Source organism: Ovis canadensis, chromosome 24, assembly GCF_042477335.2.
Source record: "Ovis canadensis isolate MfBH-ARS-UI-01 breed Bighorn chromosome 24, ARS-UI_OviCan_v2, whole genome shotgun sequence".
Lineage (NCBI taxonomy): Eukaryota > Metazoa > Chordata > Mammalia > Artiodactyla > Bovidae > Ovis > Ovis canadensis.
Genome location: NC_091268.1, coordinates 49,773,552 through 49,787,687, shown reverse-complemented (window position 1 = coordinate 49,787,687; position 14,136 = coordinate 49,773,552). Strand labels below are relative to the sequence as shown.

Genomic DNA, 14,136 nt, shown 5'->3' with positions numbered 1-14,136 from the left:
ATATGTAGCAGTGTGTGTATGCAATTGATCCCTCCCCGACAGAATCCCCACACCATACGTTTGTTTTCTGAGTCTGTTGCTGTTTAGTAAAAAGCTTGTTTGTGTCATTTTTTGGTTCCACGTGTAAGTGATGCCATGGATGTTTGTCCTGGTTGACCATCTCAGTCCGTCCACGTTGCTGCAGAGGGCTGTTTCTCATTCTTTTCTATGACTGTCACCTCGAGTTTCTCTTGTCTCCATTTCCCTTTGCGTTTTTGCAGGCAAGGTAGGCAGAGGCTTGGAAGTCACATAGTCCAGGTTGGAATCCTAGGTCCTGGTTTTACTGATTGGGAGACCTTGATTAGCAAATTACTTAACCTCTCTGAGCTTGATTCCTCGTGTGTAAAATGGATATAGAGGAGTGTTACTCATCTCATAGACCGTTGTTAGAATTAAACAAGAGGGTATAGACGTGCAGAGACTTCACACAGCGCCTGGCATGTGATAGGTGTGCTGCAAATCTTAGCCACTAAAACATGCTCATCATTTGTACTTTCTCATTCTCGTTGGCATGAGGTTAAGGAGGAGGAAAATCCTAAGGAATTAAATCGTAGGGATGATTTCAACCCCTTGCCGTGAATACTCTTTAGTGTCCCAGCCAATGGTGATAATAGACTGTGCTGTGCCCTGGGCACCCCCAGGCCTTGAAGCTCTTTGGTCCTGTGATGAGATGGCAGCAGTAGCCAAGCTCTGGGTGCCTGTGGGTGCTGGAATGAGTTCCTGCACTCCTGCAGGAGGCACCCACCGTGCCCACCTGGCATCATCAGGGAGCTGGAGGACAGCTGCGGGCTCCGCGGGCTCTGGCTCCGCCTCCGCCTCCGCCTCGTCCTGGCTCTCGCCCACTGCCCTGCTGCAAGAAGAGGGGGAGCAGGAGGAGTCGGGAACAAGTTGTCTTGGTGCTCTGCTCTCGGTCTGCTCGGCGGCACTGTGGGTACTGGCAGACACGCCAGGGAAGACAGTGGGATTCGGAGGCGCACATGGAGTGTCGGCAGGAGGCTTTCTGGGTCTGTGGGAAGAGCTGGGAGCTGACATGTTTGCTGTGGCCGGGGCCCTCTGCTGCGTGGTTTTTGAAAGTCCCTTTGCAGACGGGGCGAGAGCAGGGACGTGAGCAGGTGTAGTCAGCCTCGTTCAATGGCAAAGGGCGGCTGGGGGCATTGCCTTGCCAAGACGATGGACTGGGGAGGGGACCACATATAAAAAAGCAGTGAGGCCCGATTTCTGGGGTGTCAGGATCTCGTGTGGGCTGGACCCTCTTAGAGGGATGATGTCCACCGCCCCAGCAGTGGTAGGTCGGTTCTGGGACTGGCCATTTATTCCCGGGGTGGCCTTGGGGGCTGATGGGCGTGAGGACCTCTCCAGCTCCTCATTTGTCCAGTCCAGGGACAGCTGGCGCCTGGGTTTTCTCTAGCAGTCCATTCTCAGGGAACCCGGTTCTCCGGGTGGATGTGTGTATCGCTGATCCAAATGCCATGTGATTGCAGGATCCAGTGAGACCCAGGAGCAGCCATCCAGTGGCTCCGAGGAGGCGTCTGGGACGGAGGACGAGGAGGAGGACGCGCCCAGCTTCGTCACGGGGCGATGACAGGGCTGGCCCCACAGCTGTCTGAGCCTGGCCCGTCCTGGGCCCGGGGCTCCGAACGCCCTCCCCAAAGCCTCATGAGAGACGCGGTGGGAGCCCCGCTGCGGGCAGGACTCGGCTGGCAGGGAGAGGACTGGCCTCCAGGACGCTCGAGGGCACTGCTGAGCGGGGTTCATTAATGTCCTCGTTGAAAGAGGGGAACCCGAGGCCTGCTCTCACATAAGTGGACAGTGACGAGCTCGGGGCTGGTTTCTGTGAAATGAATGTTTGTTTAGTAAAGAACAGAAAAACTCCAGGTTTTGCTCGGACCTGAGACATGCTGATTACAGAAGCTGCAGAGAGGCTGTGACACGACTCGACAGGGAAGGGGCTGGTCCCAGACTCAGAGGAAGCGGCCTCGGCTCTGGAAGGAGCCCTCACTGCAGGGCCTGGGGCCTCCGTTTCCTTCGGCTGAGGATGCAGACTGCGCCCCAGGACTCGTCTCCCTCCGTGCATCCCACCAGCTGCAGAGGGAGGCCTGGGACTGAACCCGGGGCGGAGCCGGCAGAGAGGACCTTGGCGTGTGAGGAGGACTGCAGAAAACCAACTGGTATAGAAAGTCAGCAGGAAGAGGAGCCAGGCTGGGCTGGGCCAGCGCAGGCAGCCTGCGGGACCCCACTGGGCCACAGGTGACACTGGCCAAAAGCTATATTTTCTTCGAGAGGGGAAAAGGGATCTAAGCGGAAAACGGAAGGTGACTGAGGGCAGCCTCTCAGGTCAGCGGGAGAGACAGAGTTTCTAACTAGAGCCTTCCATTATGGTTTTTGGTATCCCCGAGTTTCTAGGTCTATCTTGTGCCTTTTATAGAAAGTTTGATAGAATTAAGGAGATAGTGGTTTCCAGTGAAGGGAAACGAGGAAACATCTTATGTTTCTTGATTTCCCTGGCTCCATCCTGAGCCATGTGATAGCTGTGATAACGTCTGTCTTTCCACAGTTTAAGTCACAGGAATTTTCTTTCCCAGGAAGCTGAAATGGAAAGTCAGCCCTCTTAAATCAGCACACAGCCTGTCCATTTTGAAAGTGGTGTGTCTCTTTCATTAGGAGCTGACTGGTTAGTTCTGTGTCTTCCTATCTTTGAACTGTTGGTTTCCTTTGTCCCCTCAAAGTGTGTGTGTCAGAGCTCGTGCTTCAAGCCTGGAGCCCTGGGATTGAGTTCTGGCCCTCCATCTGATGGGACAGAGAACTCCGGGCAAGTCCCTGCCCGGTGAGCCCAGCCAGGAGCTCGGAGCTTCCGCGGCAGATGTGTGCCGGGCAGGTGGGCAGATGACAAGACTGGGTGCTTGTTTTTACCTTTACTGGATGTCAGAAGACGCTGCTTAAGGAGATGTCCTCCAGGAGTTCCTGGTGACGTGCAGTGGGCTTTTACTGCCTTAGGTTGAATGACTCGCAGGCTGTTACCAACCGGAAACTTGGATCCATTCTCCCAATCCACTCGGCAGAACCAGGCGAGTGACACCACACTTGGTGTTACCACAGCCCAGTTCACTGCAGGGCAGCAAGAAAGGAGAACAGGCCAGCTGGTGCTCAAAAGCCCAAAAGACCGCGAGGGAGAGGGGCACAGGGTGTGGGATCAGCTCATGTACGGTTCTGATTGGTTGATGGTGAGTAACTGGGTGATGTTTGAGGACTCTCAGCTTTCTGGTTCCTGCCCGTCTGGGGTCTACGTTGCTGGTGGTCAGCGGCCAGGTAACTTTTTTCACCTGGTGGGAAATCTTAATACCTGCAAAACAACTCAAGGGTGTGGTTCAAGATACTACTTCTAGCCCTTGAGGAGGAACTAGAGGGCCTTGACTCTGTGAGTGGCTGAATTATTTTTGTCTTTCTTGACTGCTTTCCTGTGTTTCTTCATTTTCTCATTTGTAATTTGTGCAAGAATGTGGGAGAAAGGCATTGACTTTCATTTTCAAATTCTTTTCATTTTTAAAAGAATTTTCAAGTTGCTTGGTGCCAGTCCTTTGTATTATGAAAACATTACCTCTCTGATGGCTTTGTCACAGCACCTGGACAAACGCTTGAAAATCAGACACAGTACAATGAGGATAGAGATCCAAACACACCTGCCGTATACCCAGAGTCTGTTATAGATGGCAACCAGGAAAATCAGTTTTGGAGTGAGTCATTTTTATATAAATTCTGTAACCAAGGAGTCTTTTGAACTAACTCTCTATTTATTTGGGTTTCAGCTTCTCCAGGGCTATTTTTTAAAATATATATGTATATAACAGGAGCTGTTGGCCACTGCACGTCATTTTTGTGGTTAAAATGTAAAGCAGTTTTATCATCTGGTACTTTTCTGCCCAAAGAATCTAGCGCCTTCTGCTGGGAAGCTACAGCCTGAGCTGTCTTGCTGATTACTGCAGGAAGTCCCCTACATGCAAACCTGCATGTTTCGAACTTGGAAAGATGTAAATATGTTCCATCCAGCTCAGGTGTGAGTGAAGCTGCGCCTGCCCTCCATCTCCCATTGCTGACGGTCCTTCAGCTCTACTGTCTCCCTCCTCCAGTCAGTAACTCTTCTTAGCTGCTCACTCAGTGCCAGCTGTTATATGACTGTACTTTTCAAGGTACTGTACTGTAAGGTTAAAAATGGTTTTTCTGTTGCTGTATTGTGGCGAGAGCAGGAACCTAGCATAGTACTGCAGAGCGGCTGTGTCGGTTAGGCACCTAGACTAACTTTGTTGGACTTAAGAACTCATTTATATGTAGGGGACTCCCTGTATTCCTAAACAGACACACTTCATGGCAGCTGAGTGTGTCCTTGAGTCTGATACAGTTCAGAAAGTTCAGGTTCTCAGTAACGCAGGAACGTGTCTGAACCCATGTCCATAATAGGCACCCAGGTCCATACTGAATGCCTGAACTACAGTTACGTCATTCTGATTTTGTACATACATTCTTTAAAGTAGATTATACAGTGCATGTTTGATACACTGTAACAGCCTGTATATGCCAAAATAACTTCTCTATACTTTGGTATGTGAAAGTTGCCATTATTTTCCTCCTTGTTTGCAAATCTTTCAGGAGAAAGCATTGATGATTCAAAATACTTGTCCCTCAATGCCAGGCCTCCTTTTATATATATATTTACATGTAAACATATAAAAATATTAAATATATTATGAGAAAAATTAAACATAGTGAACAAGCTCACAGGTATGCTAATTTTATAGGCTATACATTATCATTTATACCAAATTGTCACACAAACACTGTTCATATGCTTTTAGAGTTACAGTTAAAAGCAAGTGGTGATAAATGTCACGAGTACTCAACCTGACAAGAGAATTTTCTGTCTTGAACATTGGAGTCAGAAGTATGATTAGAAATAAAACTTCCTGTTTTGATAGGGAGACAAACATTTGGCGGCCAGTTCAGTTGAATCACGGTGATCTTACAGACCCGGTTCAGGTTCTTGGGTTAGCTGTCTACACTGCGGTTGTCTTTCTCTCATCCTGGTGTCAGTGTTTTTGGAGGTCAGCAGTCCTTTCTATAGACCAGTCCAGTGCAGAAGCCCTTAAGTGGGAAATAATTCACTCAAGAGTCGGTTTCTTTCAGTTTCCACTGAGCTACTAAATGCCTGATAGGTCTTCCATTTAGGTTGGAGAGAGTCTTAATAAATGATGTCTCTTCCAGTATGTAAATCTCCTGGTTGTGGATCATGGGGCATCTGATCTTAATCCGAAGACAGATCACTGTGATCAGCTTCAGAAACAAGCTTGGGATATTCCTTTAAAACTTAGACTTTATAACAACAAGGTCATCTTTGATGTAGATAATACAACCACCTCAGCATATACAAAACCTCAGTAACCACAAAGGTATGTTATCAAAACATAATCATTCTAAATTATCCTTTGTGGCTCAGGTGGTAAAGAATCTCCCTGCAACGTGGGACACCTGGTTTCAATCCCTAGGTCAGGAAGATCCTCTGGAGAGGGAAATGGCAACCCACTCCAGTATTCTTGCCTGGAGAATTCCATGGACACTACAGTCCATTGGATTGCAGAGTAGGAAACGAGTGAGCAACTAACACTGCCAAATTAAGTCGTTTTGAGAAACTTGGCCTGATTATTTACCTAAGTGTAATTGATCGTATAGACTCTTTAAAATCTGTTGTGCCAGAATTTTTCCTAAGGAATATCAAATTTAACTTTTTAAAAAGATTTCCTTATGTCTAGAAGATACAGACTAAAAATTGTTATAACTATATTCATCAGTTAACTCAGTCCCATGTAACTAATCCTTGATCTTGTTAACAGTCTGATGAAACCATCAGGGTTTCCATTAGAATTAATTTCTTACCCAGTTCATCAGTGTGATCTGGAAGTTATCAGAACCTTGCGCTTGCCAGAAAGTCCTTTCTGTGAGCCTTCTTAAAGATGAAGCATTTTTGCAAAAGCATCAGTGAAATATCACCTATGAATGACAAGGGACTTGAAAAGGTGCAGTTAAGGATATGATTACCGTGCAGCTGACAAGCCGAACCAAGTTGCTGGGACATACAGTATTTCAACAGCTTACTGACCAGAGACGTCCTAATAGGTCTTTTGTTGTCTGAACACTATTGATCAGACATTTCCACGTTCACTGACATAACGAATTGCTGGCCAGAGGCATTAGTTCCTGCAAAAATTCCCCAGTCAGTAATGTGTTAACAAGAATTAAGACTGATAACAATACCATTCAATTAGGATTGATAACATCTAGTTTCTAGAACACTTAATGACATTTACCCATACAATGTTACTTAAGGCTTATCATCACTCGTTTGATAATGCTTCTCATGTAGTTTTAACACATTAACTTATAGCAGTTGAAATAAGTTTCACTTGATTTTAAAAGGCTTTTCCATTTCCTTTCAGTTCAGGTTCTACCTATTAAGCTAAAACCATAGTCTCAGTGTGAGCTGTGGTTGCATTTAAAGGAAATGGAAGTTACAATTTCGGCTTTGTACCTAGGAAAACTTTTGCTCTCAGGGTGGGAATTTTGAAAAATTTCATCAAGCTGGATTTCTCTAACTGCATATGCAAAAAGGAAACAATTAGAACGTCAAGAGTTTTATCTTGGCCACTTTTCTCCGAAGTCTAAACATTGTGTCCACATGGTGTTACACCGAAGTCATCTTTGTTTTCATAGAGATCTGGCTGAAAGTTTCCCAGTTTTGTAAGACACCCTAGGAGACTACAAGAGGCAAGAGAGCTCTCATTTCTTTTCTTTTCAAAGAGCTGGTATTATCAGAAACAGATCAGAACCAGCAACCCAGTGCTCAGAGGCCCCTCAGATCATAGTTCCCAGCACAAGGATGGGAGATTTCCTATCTGTTGTTCCAGAGAAGGGTAACGCCAGCCAGCCTTAGTTTAATGAGGAGTTTCCCAAGTGGCCCACGCAGTTCAGGGTGGTTGAGGGATTCCTCAGCCCGGAAGGGAAGGCTCCACTTAGAGCAGCATTGTGCTCAAACCCAGATGACCAAGTCCTGTGCTTCCCCCCCGCCCGCCACACCAAGGAGGACAAATTCCAGCCGCAGGAACCCAGTAGGGGAGATACCCTGGTGTGATCGCACGCAGAGTCCCACTGCTCACCAGTCACGTCTCCCAGACCAGAACTGGAGCCTCGTGTCCTTCACCACAAAACCGAACTGCTGTGGGCCAAGGACGCCGAGTCGGCAGTCAGCACTCAGAGTTGTCCCGGTGACTCAGCTGCTTAGACGGCTGCTGGACTAGATCCGAGAGCTACAGCCGGCCAGGGGCTGATGTGCCCCTCGGTGCGACAACACAGTAACTGCTCCAGCAACCCCACTCCTGGGCGTATACCCAGACTCAACTGTCATTTAAAAAGGTACACTCACCCCTATGCTCGCAGCAGTACTCACAGTAGCCAAGACATGGAAACAAGTGGAATGACCATCGACAGATCGTTGGGTAAAGGTGCACATGTATACAGTGGAAAGCTACTCGGCCACACAAAATGAAGTCATGCCATCTGCAGCAACAAGGATCCAGCTAGAGATGGTCACACTAAGTGAAGTCAGAGACGGGGACTTCCCTGACAGTCCAGCGGCTAACTCTGCTCCCAGTTCAGTGAGTGCCGCAAAAAAGAATTGTGTGTGTGTAATACGACAGAAACCCACCTGCGGGACAGAATCTCGCACAGAACAGACTGGTGGTTACGGGGGAGGGGGTGTTGGGAGAGGGGCGGAGTGGGAGGTTGAGGTCAGCAGATGGAAGTTTTTATATTTAGAATAGAAAAGGTCCTACTGTATGGCATAGAGCTATATTCAATATCCTATGATGAACCATAATGGAAAATATTAATGTGTATATATGCACACAGACACACATATATATAACTGAATCACTTTGCTGTACAGCAGTAAATCTATACACGAGGTCGTCCCCAAGAAGCTCCCCCAACCCCCGAGTCCTGCTCAGTTTCATTTCTTCAGAAATGAAAAATGTTTAGAAACGGAACAATTAGGTGTCATCAGTGAGGAGGAAGAGAGACCCACCCCCACCCCCCCAAAAAAAAAGGATCAATGCCCTTTGTGACAGTTATCAACCAGGATCATTTTGCCCAACATGCAGCAGCCAAACTGCTGAGATGCCAGGGTTTGCAGCAAAGAGGGTTTATTCACAGGGCAGTCGAGCAACAAGACAGAACAAGTCTCAGGTTCACCTGGAAGGGGAAGGGCTCCTGGTGTTCATGGTGTAAAGAAGCAAGGCAGCCTGAGGCGTGGGGGTAGAGGGGATGGGGAATTGGAGACAGCTGTGACAGCTGTCGTTCTGTGCAGGTATAACTAAGCTACAGGCCTCTGCACGTTCAAAAGTGGGTCTGCTTACAGCACCATCTGAGGGTTACCCTTCGAGCTCAGAAGGTCACCAGGTGGACACACGGGCCAGCCCATTTGGAGAGTCACTGGTCCTATCCAGCCTTAGCCAGCTCAGCTCAAACTAGACACAGCTGACTCCAAGCCCCTGGGAAACAACCGACAAACACCGTTTAGGCTATGTGCTTCTTGTTGACACACTCGTCTCAGAACAAATGACCCTGAGTGATGCAGGCAGAGGAAATGGATCTGACTGATAATTACCCTCAGTTTCCTTCCCCCATGTCTTCTGATGATTCCTCAATCTTGAGAGTGGAGGGGGCGATGACAGATTTACAGAGCTGTGTTAGCCCTCTGCCTCTTATCAGAGATCGCGCGTGCTCGCTCAGTCGTGTCCAGCTCTGTGACCCCATGGACTGCAGCCTGCCAGGCTCCTCTGCCCTTGGGATTCTCCAGGCAAGAACACTGGAGTGGGTTGCCATTTCCTCCTCCAAGGGATCTTCCCAGCCCAGGGATTGAACCCACATCTTCTGCATTGGCAGGCGGACTCTTTACCACTGAGCCACCTGGGAAGCCACCCTCTTAACAGCACAACGTTGTACATCAACTGTACTTCAATTAAAAGTTTTTTTAAAAAGCATAGGGCTAACAAGGGCTTGAAGAATGCAGCTGTTGAGTGCTCACTTAAACATTCACTTGTTCCCAGTTTCCAGTGAGCACTCTGATCCCAATAAACAGATAACCACCTCTGTACCAACTGTCACGGGCCCAAGACTGATAATTAAAATGGCAGACAAAGACCAGCTCTGAGGGGGACACACACATTGTTAAAATTTAGGCCCCGGATCTCATCTAGGACACGGTCAAGCCACGGAATCAGTGTCTTAACTCCTTACATACTGGAGAGTCCCAATCATTAGCAGTTTGGCTGAAACACTTAGATACTAAATAGAAAGGAACATAGGCTGGAAAAATATGTATGTTTTCTATTCTCACCTAACAGAACCTTGACAGGTAGAAAAGGATTATCTTTTTTTTAAATCTGAGGTCACAAGGATGAAATTTCAGCTTAGACAAGGAAAAACAGGACAGGAAATTCTGTTGATTAGACTAATCAGATGTATCACATCAGAAGTCACAGTTAAGGACAGCTGAAAAATTAATGACAGGCAGGACAAGAGGTAGGCATCATTACATACAGAAAAAGATTTTGGATGAAATTTCCAACAGCTTGGACAAAGGTCTGTGTAGTCAAAGCTATGGTTTTTCCAGTAGTCATGTATGGATGTGAGAGCTGGACCATAAAGAAGGCTGAGCACCAAAGAATTGATGCTTTTGAACTGTGATGTTGGAGAAGACCCTTGAGAGTCCCTTGGACTGCAAGAAGATCCAACCAGTCCATCCTGAAGGAAATGAGTCCTGAATATTCATTGGAAGGACTGATGCTGAAGCTCCAATACTTTGGCCACCTGATGTGAAGAGCTGACTCATTAGAAAAGACCCTAACGCTGGGAAAAACCGAAGGCAGGAGGAGAAGGGGAGGACAGGATGAGATGGTTGGATGGCATCACTGAGTCAATGGACATGAGTTTGAGCAAGCTCTGGGAAATGGTGAAGGACAGAGAAGCCTGGCGTGCTGCAGTTCATGGTGTCACAAAGAGTTGGACACGACTGACCAACTGAACACCACCACCACCAGGACTTCCCTGGTGGTCCGATGGTTAGGAATCTGCCTGCCAATCTAGGGGACAAGGGCTCCATCGATGTTCTGGGAGGATTTCACATGCCAGGGGCAACTCAGCCCTCGAGCGGTAACTACTGAGCCCACACTCCATGACTCCTGAAGTCAGAGCCTCTGCTCTGCAATGAAAGAAGCCATTGCAATAAGCAGCCCTCACGCCACAACTAGACAAAACGTGAGCCAGCACCGGAGATCACGCACAGCCACAGATACTAAAGGAGCAAGCAGGAAAGACATCCGGCAGCTAGAGAGAGTGCCTGCTTTTGCCCAACTTTGAGAAGTCCTAATCACTGAATTGTCTTTCCAAGCCTTAATTTCTTTCTTTCCATTCTGAAAGGCTGCTTAAGATCTGTTCGGAGTTCACCTGCCCACTGGGAGGAATCAGTGTAGGGGACCTGGAACCAGCCAAAGCTTGGGTGATCTCTGTCGACAGTTCTCCAGAGTATGGTTTCCACTTCCCATCGTGCTCCGCACAGGGATGTCGCTAGTGATCCAGTGGCTTAAGACTCCAAGTCCCAATGCAGGAGGCCCAAGTCCAATCACTAGTAGGGGACTAGATCCCACATGCTGCAACTAAAACCTAGCACAGCCAAATAAATAATATATATTTTTTAAGTTGTAGATCCAAATGCTTCAGAACCCAGCCATTCTCAGGAATCCCCACAACTGTCTCCTGATAGTGGGAACTGCAAGCCCAGCTAGAGATTCCCTTCTGTCAGGGGACAAGACTCTGTCCTTGTGAGAGTTCAAAACCCAAGTGGTCAACAGAGGGCAGAGAACTATGCCTTTTCCTCAGACACCTTACAGCTTCATTCAACCATGAAGTTCAAAGTCAGAACTGTATTCTGGTCTCAGGCGTCCTTTGTCTTACATGCAATCAAATGGTACCATCCACATACTAGAGTGGGGCTCCCTCTTTTAGTTCAAGGGCCTTCAAATCTTTAGCCAGGATTTCTACAGATACCGTGCAGGAATTTTTAAGTCCCTGAGAACTTCCTGTCCAGCAGAACGGTTGTTTAACTCTTGTATCTAGATCTTTCCATTAAAAGCAAACAATTCTTGAGATTCAAATCTCAAGGGCATGCAAGCACACACACACACACACACACACACACACACACACACACACACACCATTCTTCAAATCCAGTAAGTAAACCAACAGAAACCTCGTGTGAGCAGAGCAGTGACGAGAATGTATGCGTAAGGGACTCGTGGGCAAGTATCTTCTCCAATTTGATTAACTGCCTGTGAGTCATGCACAAACCAGTCTTCATCTGTGCTCAGGTTCTAGACAGTAAAATGGGATTTCCCTGGTCGCTCAGATGGTAAACAGCCCCCTGCAATGTAGGAGGCCCAGGTTTGATCCCTGGGTCCGGAAGATCCCCTGCAGAAGGAAATGGGAATGCACACTAGTATTCTTGCCTGGAAATCCCACGGACGGAGGAGCCTGGAGGATCACAGTCCAGGGGTCGAAAAGAGTCAGACACGACTTAGTGATAAACAAAAACGACTGGAGTGTGAGGTGACTCAGGGACACATTAAGTCGTATTCCGGGAGGGCTGTTAGCAGGGACTGAATTCCGTGTTGCACTGCTCCTTTAGTGGGCCGGTTCTGTAACAATATACAGTAACAATCGACTGCACATAAGGTATTTCATCCCGGTGTTTCTTCCCATTACAGAACAAATCTAGTTGCAAATTTGTAACATAACTTAAGGATACATTTTTAGGCCCAGAGTCCAAAGGATATCTTGGCACATACAAACAGACCAGAAATAAGACCAAAGACCAGAGCCCTGGGCGTCCAACCCAGGTATGGAGTACCTGAGCTGCTGGGACCTTTTATACTTTTTTACCAAAATTCTGCTGACCCTATGATCTTTGTCCCCCATGTCCCCTCCTGCCTTTTGTGGAAAAACTTGAGTCAAAGACTAAGTTTAATCAGAGAGGTAAGAAAATGTAGAAGCAAAAAAAGAGTCAAAGGAAACCAAATAACCATAATTTAGTCATATGTTAAGGACCCCTAGTTCCTTCTCAAGAGCTACAGAGAATATTCTTACAGATGCTGAAACCCCCATCACATGGAAGAAGTTAGCTACGTGATGACCAGCCTGTAGCCTTGACATGCCTGTGTGCTCACCCCTCAGTTGTGGCCAACTCTTGGCGAGCTCTGGGACTGTAGCCCGCCAGGCTCCTCTGCCCATGGAATTTTCCAGGCAAGAATACTGGAGTGGGTTGCCTTTTCCTTCTCCAGGGGGATCCTTCCTGACCCAGGAATCGAACGTGCATGTCCCGCCTGTCCTGCATTGGCAGGCAGGTTCTTTACCCCTGCGTCACCCGGGAGGTCCCATGGCCGTGACAAAAGCTACTGCAGTTTCAAGAACTGGCCTCGAGGAAGTGGGAAGAAGCCGACCCTGGAACTGAAGACCAACTGTACTTAAAACAATCAAGATAACGCTGGTCAGACTGCCGCGTGGCCAACTGCAGGGTGACTCTCAGAGTTGACTGTGCTGTTTCTGCATGGACCCCCCTCCCTCAGTCTATAAAAGCTCTTGGCCCCGGATTGTCGGGGCGGCGGTGGAGGGGGAGTTGTCTTTTGGACAAGCATCTGCCCTGCCTCCTCTCTATACACTGGCATCCAAAATAAAGCAAACTTTCCTTTCCACCAACCTGGTTTCTTTTTATTGGCTTTTGAGCAGCGGGCCCTGGTTTCCATTACACTGCCAGGCGGACCTCTGCCCCTTCCCTCCTCAACCCCCCCCCCCCACCCAGTCTGGCCAGGAAAGCCAAACAAGCTAGGTAAAGGTGTGTTCAGTCGCTCAGTCGTGTCTGAGCCCGCCACCCCACAGAGGACAGCACACCAGGCCTCCCTGTCCATCACCAACTCCCAGAGCTTACTCAGACTCATGTCCATCGAGTCAGTGATGCCATCCAACCGTTTCATCCTCTGTTGTCCCCTTCTCCTCCTGCCTTCAATCTTTCCTGGCATCAGGGTCTTTTCCAAAGAGTCAGTTCCTCGTATCAGGTGGCCAAAGTATTAGGAACTGCAGCTTCAACATCAGTCCTTCCAGTGAATATTCAGGACTGATTTCCTTTAGGATGGACTGGTTGGATCTCCTTGCAGTCCAAGGGACTCTCAAGAGTCTTCTCCAACACCACAGTTCAAAAGCATCAATTCTTCGGCACTCAGCTTTCTTTATAGTCCAACTCTCACACCCATACGTGACTACTGGAGAAACCATAGCTTTGACTAGACAGACCTTTGTTGGCAAAGTAATGTCTCTGTTTTTTGATATGCTGTCTAGGTTGATTATAGGTTTCCTGCCAAGAAGCAAGTGTCTTTTAATTTCATGGCTGCAGTCACCATCTGCAGTGATTTTGGAGCCCAAGAAAACAAAGTATGTCACTGTTTCCACTGTTTCCCCATCTATCTGCCATGAAGTGATGGGACCGAGTGCCATGATCTTAGTTTTCCAAATGTTGAGTTTTAAGCCAGCCTTTTCATTCTCCTCTTTCACTTTCATCAAGAGGCTCTTTAGTTCCTCTTCACTTTCTGCCATAAGGGTGGTGTCATCTGCATATCTGAAGTTATTGATATTTCTCCCGGCAATCTTGATTCCAGCTTGTGCTTCATCCAGCCCAGTGTTTCTCATGATGTACTCTGCATAAAGTTAAATAAGCAGGGTGACAATATACAGCCTTGATGTACTCCTTTCCCAATTTGGAACCAGTCTGTTGTTCCATGTCCAGTTCTAACTGTTGCTTCCTGACCTGCATACAGATTTCTCAGGAGGCAGGTCACATGATCTGGTATTCCCATCTCTTTTAAGAATTTTCCATAGTTGGTTGTGATCCACACAGTCAAAGGCTTTGGCATAGTCGATAAAGCAGAAGTAAATGTTTTTCTGGAAC

General features: G+C 47.6%; 1 protein-coding gene across 2 annotated transcripts in view; it reads left to right on the top strand.

The window, feature by feature from the left end:
* Positions 1-12,893, top strand: part of PRKRIP1 (PRKR interacting protein 1) — a 34,939-nt gene extending 22,046 nt beyond the window's left edge. The window contains exon 6 of one of the 2 annotated variants that reach the window (XM_069571411.1): positions 12,479-12,893. In XM_069571411.1, the coding sequence (XP_069427512.1) occupies positions 12,479-12,648 (170 nt within the window). In that variant the 3' untranslated portion in view covers positions 12,649-12,893. Of the gene's footprint in view, positions 1-1,520; positions 3,807-12,478 lie in introns of those variants that run through there. The other variant, XM_069571412.1, reaches the window with a different exon arrangement.
* Positions 12,894-14,136: the final 1,243 nt, after the last annotated feature.